This window comes from Ptychodera flava, chromosome 5, assembly GCF_041260155.1.
Source record: "Ptychodera flava strain L36383 chromosome 5, AS_Pfla_20210202, whole genome shotgun sequence".
NCBI classification, from domain to species: domain Eukaryota; kingdom Metazoa; phylum Hemichordata; class Enteropneusta; family Ptychoderidae; genus Ptychodera; species Ptychodera flava.
Genome location: NC_091932.1, coordinates 42,497,636 through 42,512,492, shown reverse-complemented (window position 1 = coordinate 42,512,492; position 14,857 = coordinate 42,497,636). Strand labels below are relative to the sequence as shown.

The 14,857-nt window shown below is 38.2% G+C and overlaps 1 protein-coding gene and 1 long non-coding RNA gene across 2 annotated transcripts in view; one reads left to right on the top strand and one right to left on the bottom strand.

Annotated features, from left to right (window-relative positions):
- LOC139134012 (A-kinase anchor protein 9-like) overlaps positions 1 to 9,706 on the top strand; it is a 28,274-nt gene extending 18,568 nt beyond the window's left edge. Inside the window, exons 6-9 of the mRNA XM_070700848.1 lie at positions 2,511 to 2,658; positions 3,128 to 3,703; positions 5,611 to 6,137; positions 9,633 to 9,706. Of these exons, the coding sequence (XP_070556949.1) occupies positions 2,511 to 2,658; positions 3,128 to 3,703; positions 5,611 to 6,020 (1,134 nt within the window). The 3' untranslated portion in view covers positions 6,021 to 6,137; positions 9,633 to 9,706. The remainder of the gene's footprint in view (positions 1 to 2,510; positions 2,659 to 3,127; positions 3,704 to 5,610; positions 6,138 to 9,632) is intronic.
- Positions 1 to 14,857, bottom strand: part of LOC139134013 (uncharacterized) — a 45,337-nt gene that overhangs the window by 23,056 nt on the left and 7,424 nt on the right. The window contains exon 3 of the long non-coding RNA XR_011552691.1: positions 9,606 to 11,208. This is a non-coding gene — a long non-coding RNA (uncharacterized lncRNA). The remainder of the gene's footprint in view (positions 1 to 9,605; positions 11,209 to 14,857) is intronic.

The following is a 14,857-nucleotide window of genomic DNA, read 5'->3' as shown; positions in this document are numbered from 1 at the left end:
CTTTGCACAAAGGCATAACACTATGGCCTACATATGCTTGTCAAATTATATTGCAATACGATCCAATATGGGCGTGAGGCGGCCATTTTGTTGGGATCTTTCATGTTTTTGGATCATAACTCAGACATCCTTGAACAGATTCTGTTAAAACTTGGCACAAAGGCATAACACTATGGCCTTCATGTGCATGTAAAATTATTTTGCGATACGATCCAATATGGGCGTGAGGCAGCCATTTTGTTGCAATTTTTCATGCCTTTGGACCATAACTCAGACATCCTTGAACCGATTCTGTTCAAATTTGGCACAAAAGCAAAACATTATGCCCTTCATATGAACGCCACTTTATTTCATGATATGATCCAATATGGCCGACAGGCGTCCATTTTTTTGCGATTTTCTCATGTCTCTGAACCATAACTCAAACATCCTTGAACTGATTTTGTTCAAACTTGGCACAAAGGCAAAGCACTATGGCATACATATGCATGTATCAATTAACCTTGCGATAGGATCCAATATGGCTGCAGAACTGCCATTTCGTTGGAATTTTGCATGTCTTTGAAGCATAATTCAAAGGTCATTAAACCCATTTTGTCCACACTTGGCACAAAGATCAAGCACTATGGCACACATACATGTATACATGTCAATTTACTTCGTGACATGTTCCAATATGGCTGCCAGATTGTCATTTTGGATTTTTTCATGTCTTTGAGGCTTAATCATATGCAAATATTCCTTATCCAATGTTGTTGAGACTTGGTACAAAGATAAAGTACTATGGCATACTTATGCATGTCTACTAATTTTGTGCTACGATCCATATGGTCAATAGACAGCCATTTGATTTCAATTTTATAAACATAGGTCACTGTCCTTCAATGGACTGATTTTGTTTAAACGTGATATGGCTGCATTCTTGTGCACATTAATTTGTTTCATTATATGATCCAAAATGGCTGATTACAACAACATACCCGATCCCATACCATTTCGAAAATTCCACCAAACCATGTGTATAGTATGTGCTGTCATGACACTAGAGGCAGTGAGGGCATCGTTATGTATGATGTAATCAAAAGTTCCTTTAGTGGTCAACACCGGCAGAGATGAGTCTTTTATTGAACGTTCCTCAGATTACTTTATTATGCAAGTCACAGGCCTGATGCACCCGTTGCATCAATGTCATTCCACAGCTACCTAGACACCAAAGATTATAACAAAATGGACAAGCGGGGACTGTGTCATCAACGATGACTTGTTATTTAAGCCATCCCATCAGTAATATCAGAACAATACAACAGACTTCTGTTTATTACATGCCTCGATGTGAGTGCAAATCAGTGCATTGATTTGAATAGGAACATCCGGGGTGTTAGCAGGCTGTGTGAATGATGTATGGACCAGTTTCCATGGTAAACCCAGTCTGTTGAACCCCTTTGACATTCTCAACATCAAGAAAGACACCTGGATGTAAAATTTTCATTCATGCACTGCTATAATTTTGACTTTTATTAAAATCTGTTTGATGCTGGTTTGGTAAAATTGTTTGGGATGCCCTGCATGTAGCTTACTTTCATAAAGCATTAATTGTGAAGAGGCATGTGATAACAATATTATTGCCTGATACATGCGGGTTTATGTTTATGTAGCAGGAGACAATTTACCCTGCTGGCGTTTGGCAAATTGTCACCTGCTCTTGAGCATGTAAACCAATGTACATGTATTTCACCAGGCAATAATATAAGGTTATTCACAAAATACCGGGATTTTAATAATATCCGAGTACATCGTTCAGCGGAGGCATCTCGGTATACCGAAGCATACGATGTACAAGGATATAATGAATCCCGGTATTTTGTGAATAACATTACCGTATTATACACCTTTATTATTCCAATTTTACCAGGAAAAAATCAAAATTAAAGCGTTTTTAGGTGCCCGTCATGCACTGCACTTAGCGGTCCTGAGCAGACTGGGGACGCGTTCAGTGCGCCTGCTAATTGTACAGAATGAAATTTCAACCTGGGCAGCACAGTGTGCACACGCAATAGAAATTGTAGATCAGCAGCATAATTTCACTCAAATTCACAGGTTTTTGACTGACCACTATTAACTTCGTGAAGCACTGAATATTTAGAAAAACATCTTTGTAAAAATAATCAAAATTATCTCTCCTTTTCCCTGTGTTGATGTGAAGGTGTTTCAAGGTCAAAGGTCAAATAATGTCCAATAACACCTAAAGTTATTGTACTCCCAAAGTGCTACCTACTATCACAGGATTTTAAGGTGCACATGTACTTCTGAATATTTTAAGACACCTCATTATAGTACAGCAATTATATCATGGTGATTACATTTCAATATCTGACAGACATGGCAACAATCATTATGTACTTGATTCAAAAGAAATGTGAAAGCCATGCCAAACTGCTGTTACATCAGTGTGGAAAAGATTTTTACATATTAATAAATATCTTTTCTAATACATGTGATTTGTATGTTAGGGTGAAGAACCTCCCTTGTCACAGCAAGCAAGTGATCAAGTTGTTGTCACAGCAAGTGATCAAGTTGTTGTCACAGCAAGTGACCAAGTTGTTGTCACAGCAAGTGAGCAAGTTGTTGAACAAATATCCCAGACCAAGCTGGAACAAAGTGAGTATTCATTAGCTGCAGATAAAACCTTGACCTGGCTGAAAACTCAAATAGTCTTTACCAAATAATCTAAGCAGCTAATGTGACAAGTAAAGTATTTTGGGGTACCCATGGGAAACCTGGGGTTAGGTCTTTACTATGTAATCAAACATAATTCACAACAAAGTATAGCATGAAATATAGCATGAATATTTTCTCAATGGTAGGTCCTTAAGAAATACAGTAGGCATTTGCAAAACTTTAAATTAATGTTGGGTTTATTGCATTATAACATTACCCTTAAAAACGCTTGATTGTCATCATATAGCATATATCTTTCTCATGCAGGTTACTTGTTCATGTACCCTATGTTGTTATGAACTTGGAAACAAAACATTACATTTAGGTTTTCTGAAATTTTTAGTAAATTAACCAAACACTTAAATTACACAGCGCAACAGCATTATTATCATGCAATATATTGTTACAGAATTGGAGGAAGAACTCATTCAACATGATGAACCAACTCAGCCAATCACAGCAGCCCAAGAGTCACAGGCTAGAAGTTTACTGCCAATCAAACCAAGTAAACAACAACTCACAGATTCTGACATCAGATACTTGGCATTAGCAGAGTCTAAAGTTCAGTCTTTGCAAACTCAGCTTGACATATCAGAATCCATAGTTGAGTCTTTACAAAGTCAACTTGAAAAAGCTTGCACAGAAAAGCAAATTATGGAAACCCAATTGGCTGAAGCACTAAAGGAAAAATCACAATTTGAAAAGCAGTGCCAGGAATACATGCAGCGCTGTCATAGTGCTGAAAAAGTAGTTTCTACACAACTAAGTGATATTCATGCACTTACAGATAAATTGGAAAAGTTAGATTCCAAAAATATTGAAAAATTACAAATTAAGCTCAAAGAACAAGACAAAGTTATAACTGAACTGAAGACAAAACTATCTCAGTTATCTGATGCACAATCTGATATTGAACTGCAGAAGATACTTGCAGAGAGTCCTCAACCTGGAGAACAAATTATCACTTCTGAAACCGTACACAAAGGTAAGTATTTATTTGTTTGTTTGTTTGTTTGTAAATATAAAAATAATATAAATATAATATAAATATAATGAAAGAAATGCATAAATGCATTCATAAACATAACTTGGATGACCATTCAGGCTTATACTGTTTTCTTAAAACAAACTTGTACGGTACATCATCATACCATGTGTAATATGACAAGTGACCTAGCTGCAGATAGATGTCTGCTGCACAGGGCTCAAAAGCTTGAAAGCTTAAAAATTAGGTCATCCCTTGGGACCTGTATACATGTACCAAATACATGTATTAAAGCAGTCAGACCACCTGATGGGGCAAAGAAGATTTTTGCCTAAATAGCAAACTTAGCCTAAAAAATACACATTTGCATATTTCACAATTTGAACAAATCTGATTAAGGTCATCTCTGGGGACCTGTACCACCAAATAATAATGGAATTGGACTGGCCGTCTTGAAGAAGAAGCTTGGAATGTAAAAAGTTGATGGATGCTGGACACCACCATATATCCACCTATCATATAAGCATATAAGCTCTGTGTCACTGACAGCGGAGCTAAAAAGGGTCTACGCGGGATTGGGTGACCAAACAGGTGCAAAACACCTAAGTATGCAAAGACAGTCCGCGACAACAAACTACATAATAAGCAAAAGGAAAAGCTGACATAAAATATCCAAAATTAAAATAAAAACCAGCAATGAAAAAAAAAAAAAAAACATGTTTATGTGCCGGTAGGTCTACAAAAGCAGCGGATTGTTGATGTACAAGTGTCTTGAGGATCAAATGAACTATGAAATTTTTTTCCAATTCAATTTTTTTATTGCTCAGTTAAAAGCAGACATTGAATTGATGGTTCGTAATGCCCTGTGTAAATTATTCAGATTGTAAATTGGTAATGCGATTAAAAAGGAGATGGTGGTAACAAAGTATTAAAGCGATTTAATTGCAGCGACCAGAAATAATTGGTCAGCTAAGTGTTGCAGCCACCATAACGACTAATAGACATCCAATTCACACATAAAAATATATGGTGGTTCAATTGGGTTCGAAATCACAACCTACAGTATCCAGTCACCTAGTGGAGAAGCCACAGACAAAACCAAAAATAGTCATTATGATTTTTTTTGCTATTACTGATGAAATCAAATGTGATGTTTTCAGTGAATTTTTCACATTACATTTTTACAGTTTGTTAACTTTGACTTCAAGTTGTAATTAAATGCATATATATACTAGGAAACCACATGACAGAGAAGAAAATTATTACCTGCTGTCAAGACTGATCAAGCACAAAAACAATCATACCTTAAATTATGTACCGATGCTGCTCAGGGATTGAAATTAAAATTTTAGAGTTGTTGTCCGTGTAGACCAACAGAAAATGTTTTAGTGGCTGAAGTGAAAGTGACGGTCCCTACTAAATAAATTTTACAGTCACAATTTGGTTAAAAGCCTTCCCTTGAAAATTTGTGAACTTTGTGAACTTTAGAAGTGACTGAATTAGTACACATTTGATAATATTGTTGTACTCTGCTTTTCAAGCTTTCACTGTGAGGTTAATGTTTAACCAAAATGGCTTGAACAGATCATTAACTGGAAAAAATTGCTTTCTGAGACCTCAAAACTAACATTTCTCTTGGTCAATATTAAGAGTGTTGATGGAAAGACTTTACTTCAAACAATTTGAAACAGTGTAAATACGGCTAGTTTTCATGGCTTTAAAATTGAACAAGGTAATCAATGGTGGTCCATAAGGGCATTGCATTTTCATTTTTTGGTCCAAAAATAAATTTTAAAAGCTGGTGGTTTCTAGACTCATAAAGTCTATACATTTTGAACCCTGTACTCCTGTGTCATGAGTGTTATTTCATTTAAAAGCTTATTGTAAATTCTATCGTTCATATTTAGAAGTCATTGAGACTTCAGCAGATGATGGGTATATTGAAACTAAAATTGCTGAGATGGAGGAAGACGAAAGACCAAAACCTGAGCTGACTGGCAGGGATAGAAGTGAGATGGAGACAGCCACACCAACACAACCTGAGATGACTGGTAGGGATGGAAGTGAGATGGAGACAGCCACATCAACACAACCTGAGATGACTGGCAGGGATGGAAGTGAGATGGAGACAGCCACACCAACACAGCCTGAGATGACTGTCAGGGATGGAAGTGAGATGGAGACAGCCACACCAACACAACCTGAGATGACTGTCAGGGAGGGAAGTGAGATGGAGACAGCCACATCAACACAACCTGAGATGACTGTCAGGATGGAAGTGAGATGGAGACAGCCACACCAACACAACCTGAGATGACTGGCAGGGAGGGAAGTGAGATGGAGACAGCCACACCAACACAACCTGAGATGACTGGCATGGAGGGACATGGAATAAAGACAGAAATGGTCATCACAGCAACAGAGTATCTGACAGGTAACAAAAGTTTACCACTAATTTATCTGATGTTTGTAATTATGGTTTGACACATCAATAAGGATAACATACTTCTGATAGAGAAAATATTGTAGTCAACTGCCCATGATTATAAATAATGTTACAACCTGCAAGTTCAGTTTGACCATGATTTAGCAAATCACAAGGCAAACACTTGAATTTCCGGACTGATATATTAAGTCCTGTAGACTGTCTTTATGGCACATGGGAGGAAACAAGATTTCTAAGCATTTCAAAAGAATTCATTTTAACAGTAATTTTTGTATAGCATAATTGGAAGAAACTAGATAAATTGGTCATTCAGCCATATCATGGGAGTAGAAGGGACAAGGGTTTTTCATGGCAGAACACCAGAGAAAGCACAACATCTATTGGATGGATGAATATTGTGGGCATACTTTCATGCAATGAGAACTCCTTGGTCACTACCTGTCCTAAATTAAGCCTGGGGACTGTTCAGTTTCCTCGACATGGGTTGGATTGGGGGTAGGGGGGTGGTGGATTATACTTTGCCGACGTCAAAAAGTGGCTAATGCCCCCCCCCCCCATTCCAACTTTTGAAAATATGGTGATCCCCTATTCCAAATTTTGGGCGATTAAAGTAAAACCAGAGGTGGAAATTAAACGTTCAGTCACCCTGTGTTTTAATGAAATTGTTATCATTTCAGTTATACTAAGATAGGAATTTCAAAGTGTTATCTCTTAAGTTTGAATACAGTATTTTGAATGAGCTGTGAATGTATTTCACACTTTCTATGAATAACCAGATGCCCTGAACTGTTGAACATAAATGACAAAGAAAGCAAAAACACTGTGCGTTGTGCATATACCAGTATGTATTGGAATCTTCACAGAACCAACAGAGTAGTTCAATATAATGCATAGTGGTAAATGTTTTCTGCTCGGACATCATTCGCTTTGTTTGTAATATTACCAGTTTTTAAAAATGGCGCGAAATAAAAATGGTTAAAATTTAAATTTACCTGTCCAATTTTTCAGTAGTAGAAGACTATATCCTTTAAATTTGTAGAATTTAAAGAAAACCAGAGAAAATGGAAAGCCTTTTTCACATCAACAAATTTCAAGAGTTACAGCTACAGGGGCTTTAACCTATTCATCCCCGATTCCCTGTGAACAGGTCCACACTCACCATTGATAACAATGGGTTTGGGCACACCATGGTAGTGAAAGGGTTAAAGTCACGGTCCAAAGGATGTTATAAAATATGTTTGATCATTAAAGTTGCATGCCCAAGCGTGCCAAAAATGCGACTGAATGATGAAATTTGTCGCTGGCACGATGTATTTTGGGCGAGTATGAGCCCGTATTGAAATTCAAAAACACACTTTCCCCACCTATTGGGCATTTCAAAAAATATGGTAACCCCCTTCCCCAATCACAAAAACAGGGTGAAACCTCCCACCCTCAGACTGAAGAAACTGACCAGTCCACCATGTCTTTGGCATGCATATTAACTGATGAGTAGGATGACACAAACTTGTATCAGAAACGGATGACTCACTTCAAAGTGAGCTGGTTTTGTTTATACATGTATATCTTCACAAATAAAAAATATGTTGAAGTAGACCAACACAATAATGTTATTATGTTCTTAATTTGACTTATACTGTGTCTAAAAAAATAATTATTAGGCTGTGTTCACAAAAAATGGAGAGGGAGACTTGAAAAATTCAGTGGGGATTCGAAAAATTCTGGGGGTAGTCTGCCTATAGGGGAGGGACCTGAAAATATTTTGGTTCCCAACATTTTGATGTCATCAAATGGTTCAATGTTAGTAATAATTAAGCAAAATTTAGAACTGTTTTGTAGCATTTTATGACTTTAATCTTGAACATATCTGTGGCACAACAAGTTGGCCTAGTAACGGTGTAGAGGCTGCAATTGTTGATAGCTTTTTCAATATTTCTATGCAATGTATCAAACACAGTTTCTTTGTGTCTCTGTACAGCATGCTGAAACACGCAATATTCAGTTACGTCAACAAAGCCTGTGGGTATATCTATAAATATTGATGATAATTGAATTACTAGTAGAGTCCAGACTGAAAGTTATTTGTCAATGATACAAATGCACGCTACACGTACACAGGCTGTACATGTGTTGGCAAGCTGAATACTCACAGGACAGCTCAACATGCTGTAGAGAGAACAACAAGAACACAGTCGTATACGTACCAACTTAACAAAAATACTCTCAAAATAGAAAGTTAATACAGCTATTGCCCTGCCACTGCCTATGGGCAGTGTTACTGTCACTGCATACCGGCAGTGACAGAGATAGCTCTGACTATAAAATCACAGTTTTACTCAAAAATCACTTGAAATCAATCTTACCGAAACCATTCACGCTCACGCCTTGAATGAAATTTTCACATTCTCATCATACAATATTAAATACTTTGAACAGTAGAGACTCTAATGAAAATATGCGTAACTAAATGGAATTTTTTTCACCAAATTTGCCATTATTACACCAAAGATTTCTGAGATTAAAATGTTTATTTGAATGGAATATTTTAAGCTTCAAGCGCTGTCAATTTTGAAAAAAACATTTAAAAATGGCATCTAAGTCATGTCTTGTACTTTTGAAAAAAAATGTTTCAGTAGATCACTGTGCTCAATTTTGTGCTCAATTTTTAACAATTTGGCAAAATGTTGGAATTCACAATCTCTCATGATTGTCATTATGTACGGTATACTCTTCAGCTGGTGCCATTGACCTGCCAGAGTTGGATAAACTCAAGTCGGCTTAGACTGAAATCCAAAAAGTCTACTGATGCATTTAAAAATGAATCAATTTAAGAACTTGCCTTATGAATATAACCTCCTGATAAGAGGTAGTGTTTAACATCTGCAAGCAGAACTGCAGTACACAATGTATGTTACTTTGCACGCATTCCTAATAAGTATGTGGCTATATGATAATTTTGGAGGGGACTTGGAAAATTTTGATCATATAGACAGGAGGGGGACTTGAAAGTTTTTTAGGGTATAAAGGGCGATGTGAAAACAAGAATTCAATCTCAATTCCTCCAGCCCCCCCCCCCCTCCCGCACCTCACATCCCCACCTCCAGCCTTACATAACATTATTAATTGTAGGGTGGTGATAATTAAACTTAATGAGACATTTTTTGCATAGCTTTGGATGTGGATGAATTCAAATGTATGATTTTCATAGGGAATGATAAAAACCAGAATTTTGTAAGTATTAGAGGAACATTTGAACATACATACAGACCAGTCACCTGAGATTGAATTGCCTTCTACTCTTTTGGGAACTTCTGTTTAATATGAGCTAGACAGATATTTTCAAACTTGTGTGAGATACTAATCTCAGCCCAGTGTGGTGTGGGATTCTAACAGTCAAAGAACCAATACAGCGTCTGTTCTGTATGTGTTAAAATCACACCAAAATAATTTACTCACCTCGGACATTTTTTTGTCCATCCACAGAGAAGAAAGATTCCAGTGGTAAGTTGGGAAAGTTCTTCAAACGTCTTGCTGGTCGTAAGGATAAAACTGATGGTAAGTAAAGTGATGTCCATTGGTAAAAAGAAACAGGGTGGTTCAGTTACGACTGGTAGTAAAGATGTCTATAGTTGTCCATCTGCAGTGTCCTCTGTGATATTTGGTGATAGCACTGCCTGGTAGTAAAGAGTTGTCTGGTGGTCCGATATCCTCTGTGATGTCTAGTGGTATAGCACTGCCTAGTAGTAAAGAGTTGTCTAGTGGTCTGGTGTCCTCTGTGATGTATGGTGGTATACCCGGTACATGTAGCACTGCCTATAAGAGTTGTCTGGTATCCTCTGTGATGTCTGGTGGTATAACAATGTCTTGTAGTAAAGAGGTGTCTAGTGGTCCAGTGTCCTCTGTGATGCCTGGTGGTTTAGCACTGCCTAGTAGTACAGAGTTGTCCAGTATCCTCTGTGATGTCTGGTGGTATACATGTAGCACTGCCTGGTAGTAAAGAGTTGTCTAGTTGTCCAGTGTCCTCTGTGATTTTTGGTGGTATAGAACTGCCTGGTAGTAAAGAATTGTCTGGTGGTCCAGTGTCCTGTGATGTCTGGTGGTATAGAACTGTTTGGTAGTAAAGAGTTGTCTAGTAGTCCAGTGTCCTCAGTGATGTCTGGTGGTATAGTACTACCTGGTAGCAAAGAATTGTCTAGTGGTCCAGTGTCCTCTGTGATGTATGGTGGTATACCCGGTACATGTAGCACTGCCTATTAGTAAAGAGTTGTCTGGTATCCTCTGTGATGTCTGGTGGTATAACAATGTCTTGTAGTAAAGAGGTGTCTAGTGGTCCAGTGTCCTCTGTGATGTCTGTGGTATAGCACTGCCTGGTAGTAAAGAGTTGTCTAGTTGTCCAGTGTCCTCTGTGATTTTTGGTGGTATAGCACTGCCTGGTAGTAAAGAATTGTCTGGTGGTCCAGTGTCCTGTGATGTCTGGTGGTATAGAACTGTTTGGTAGTAAAGTGTTGTCTAGTAGTCCAGTGTCCTCAGTGATGTCTGGTGGTATAGTACTACCTGGTAGCAAAGAATTGTCTAGTGGTCCAGTGTCCTCTGTGATGTATGGTGGTATACCCGGTACATGTAGCACTGCCTATTAGTAAAGAGTTGTCTGGTATCCTCTGTGATGTCTGGTGGTATAACAATGTCTTGTAGTAAAGAGGTGTCTAGTGGTCCAGTGTCCTCTGTGGTGCCTGGTGGTTTAGCACTGCCTAGTAGTAAAGAGTTGTCCAGTATCCTCTGTGATGTCTGGTGGTATACATGTAGCACTGCCTGGTAGTAAAGAGTTGTCTAGTTGTCCAGTGTCCTCTGTGATTTTTGGTGGTATAGCACTGCCTGGTAGTAAAGAATTGTCTGGTGGTCCAGTGTCCTGTGATGTCTGGTGGTATAGAACTGTTTGGTAGTAAAGAGTTGTCTAGTAGTCCAGTGTCCTCAGTGATGTCTGGTGGTATAGTACTACCTGGTAGCAAAGAATTATCTAGTGGTCCAGTGTCCTCTGTGATGTCTGGTGGTATAGCACTGCCTGGTAGTAAAGAGGAACAAAGTGGAAGTGATTCAGAGTTCATAGAGAAGATGTTTGGTCATAGTCTAGAGCAATATTAACTCCTACAGTCCTAGTTCAGTATACACCATACAGTGTTACAATTATTATATGTGCATCATTTTTGGCTTAAAAGGCAATATCTTGATCAGATCTGAAACAATATATTTTCAGACCCTGAGATACAGATATCTTGTACACAGGATTTCCTGTACTTGCATAGATATTTCATGGCTTGACACACGAGTCCCACAAAAAGGTTTGGGACATACATCATGTACACGTCCTCAAACCAAGCCTTAAATACTAATACTTAAAGACAGCATTTCTTAGTTTTTCATCTATACCATGAGGCAAGTGGCATGATAGTGAACACCTAGTACATGTATTGCCTGGTCATAAGGGCTATAGTGCCCGTCTATTACCCAGAGGGGCCGTGTGTTACCAGAAACACATCGCTATTCCCCGAGACCGTAGGCCGAGGGGTATAGCGATGTGTTTCTGGTAACACACCGCCACGAGGGGTAATAGACGGGCACTATGGCCTGCATAAAGACCAGGCTATAGGTGTTTTATAACTTAAATGCTCATGTTGCTCATGTTGTATTGTTATATACCGGTAGTTTATAATGTGTTTTGATATTTTGCACCGCAACAATCCATTGTAACAAGTTTACTGGGCGATGTTTCCGCAGCAGTTTCAGTTTTACATAGTACCACTTTCTTTCCAAAAATATCCTAAGCATACCTAGTGACATCCTTAGTTGCACTTTTTAATCTTTTCTGTCGATGAACTTTTCAAGTTCCGACACTGTTGGAATGTTGGAAAATGTCGGAAACTCTATTTTAGAGAATGTGTCGTTACCTATCCTGGACGCACATCACGTTCTAGTCACCCGCCAATGTTGCAAAGCTGCAGATGACACTATGGTCACGTGACCAGGCACTTTTCCAAATTTGGTCAAAACTATTTCCCTAGGGAAATAGCTTTTCAAAAAATACCCTCTGACGTCACTTTTGTCGATCCGTTGGGGACTAGACGTATCTATTTTCTCATCACGTGACATATTCTGGCGAATCGCGACATGGAATGAGCATGTGGCGTGTTATAATATGTTTTTAAATAGGTTGTTTTACAAGTCGAAATTGCCTAGCATTTTCTGGAATTCTACCAGACTGATACAGTATACCTTTAAATATTTACTTGTTTTATAAATTAATCATAAACAGAGGTTGCTATACCGGTATGGTTTTTTAAAAATCTCCTAATGATGCTTCTGAAAAAAGTGTGCTAAACTCCTTTATCAAGGCATCCATTTTGATTTTGTCAAAAATGTAACAAAATACCATGGATTTAAAATAATATACCAGTCCCACCTCTGACAGCTACCAAAGTAGTCCTCATCAGGCACTGTAACTTCACTTCCACAATTTAAGTTATTCAGTGTATGATGTACCGGTAATGTAATAGTATTTGCTATTGTACTGAATTCTTTAAATAGTCAAGGTTGCCTTGCCATACCTTTGTAGAACTATCTGATAATTCCATATTTTTCTGAACATCCTGTCATTGAGGCCAGCAGCTTTGGGAATCCTACAACTAAAATTTTCAAAGGATTCAAATTTGAGATCTTTAATAAGGCCAAGAATTCACTTACAGACACAGAAAGCTGGCCTTTCGAGTGACCTGACTAACATTAGTTATAAGGTCTCTGATCCTAAACATTTTTGGGCTAATGTGCAGCGCTGAATAAGATCTGACCCAATTGGGTAGCTGAATCTTACCAATATAATGAAAACAATACAAATAGACTCCCTAAGTGGCTGTGAATAGTGAAAATGGACCAATCAGAGAAAGAGGTTATTCAAGCTGCACATCAGCAGACATTTTTCTCTCTTTGAAAGAGAATCCTATGAATTTCTAATGGTAAAATATTTGAAATTCAAACATAACTTGAATTGTGTGTTTGTCCCACAATTCATGATGATTAATGCCACTTGCTGTACCACACTTGTGTTCTCTGTAACATGTCAAGAATGAATTCATAATCCATGAAAACTACAAGTGTATGCATCAATACTGCATAGGCATGCATGGGAAGATGTGGGAGAACTGTAAAGGTGTCAAGACAACTGAACTGTTCTCTCACATATTATCGTTTGTCTTCTTGTATTACATGTAGTCCTGTATATGAGTTAATATGTAAATGTGTAGGCTAGCATTGTTCAGGATATACGTGTAGCTGGGCATTCAGGAAAAGCATTTCTACTGTCTAGCAAAACACATTAGATTTTCAACCTAATGTAAATGCAACCCCCAGGAGGAATATGACCCCTTCAAGGCACTCGCCAACAGTGATGTGCAAATGGTTGGGTAAAGATATAGTAAGTAGCCCTCCTCAGCTGCAATAACTATCTGGGGTTGACTGAAGAAGAATGCCACCAGGTTATGTTTCTCCATGTTCTGTCTTTACTTTCCAGTTTGAAAATCTATTGTATGGTACTGAACAGCGAAAGATATACCTGTACCATGTGGACATCACATCCATCACTTGGCTTTCTGAAACTTACATGGATCATGATATTTAAAATATTTGTTGTCTAAAAACAAATGCATTCTTTTCACACAAATCTTACTCATTTTTCTAAGCAAATTTTCATTTGACAGGGTGTATGATAGAAAAAAACTGAAAACTTTGTAACATAATTTGGTTTTGTCAAAAAATTCACACAAGTGTGTTAACAACTTGAATGATGCCATGTAGAAAATAACATGTGATCCTTGCCCATTGCATCCTGAACAGTTAAAGGCAGCAGAATACAATGTGTGTGTATATAATCCCCCTGTATTCCGAACAAGTGTGGCTGCATCGCAGACGAGTGATCCCCCTTGTAGCGGCCACATCCCCCTTCGCCTACGGCTCGGAGGGATACGGCCGCTACACGGGGAATCACTCATCCGCGACGCAGCCACACTTGTTCGGAATATGGGGGGATTATAATATTTATCACATGCATAGACCCAGTTTTCCGTGAATAAACCTTTCAGGAATGATATGAAATTACTCGGAAAGAACGAGAGGGAGTATTTTACAAGAATTCATATGCTTGTGTTATACAGTCGTAGACTTGACTGTGCTCAGCTCTGCATGTCGAGCACGCCGAAGCTGCTGCTGTGGATAATTATAGCGTCTCTCTTAGGGCTTTTTCTATGCGAATCAAGCGGAAATAGGAAAGATTATGGAGTTTTAATGAGCTTGTTTAAAGGGGAAGTTCACCAAGGATGATTTTTACATATGTGCTAGCTTTGTGGTCACTTACCCCGGAAAAGCTATTTTCGCCATTTATAACTTGCAAGATTTTTTACAAAAAAAACGATAGAAATAGTACAGGAAGTTGCCCATGTAATTTGAATCATGGGAAAAAGCGCCAAGCTTGGAGCTGGCATAATGTGATATGGAAGGGACCATTTTCCCATGGGTATGGGATTGTCCACTCACCCATGCTTAAACCAGACTGTGCGTCACTTATAATAAACTTTCCACTGTCAGATTTTGTGTTGCTGTTTACTACTGTGTTACTGTGAGTGGACAATGTGGGGGCCATACCCGTCCGAAGAATTCCATATCAC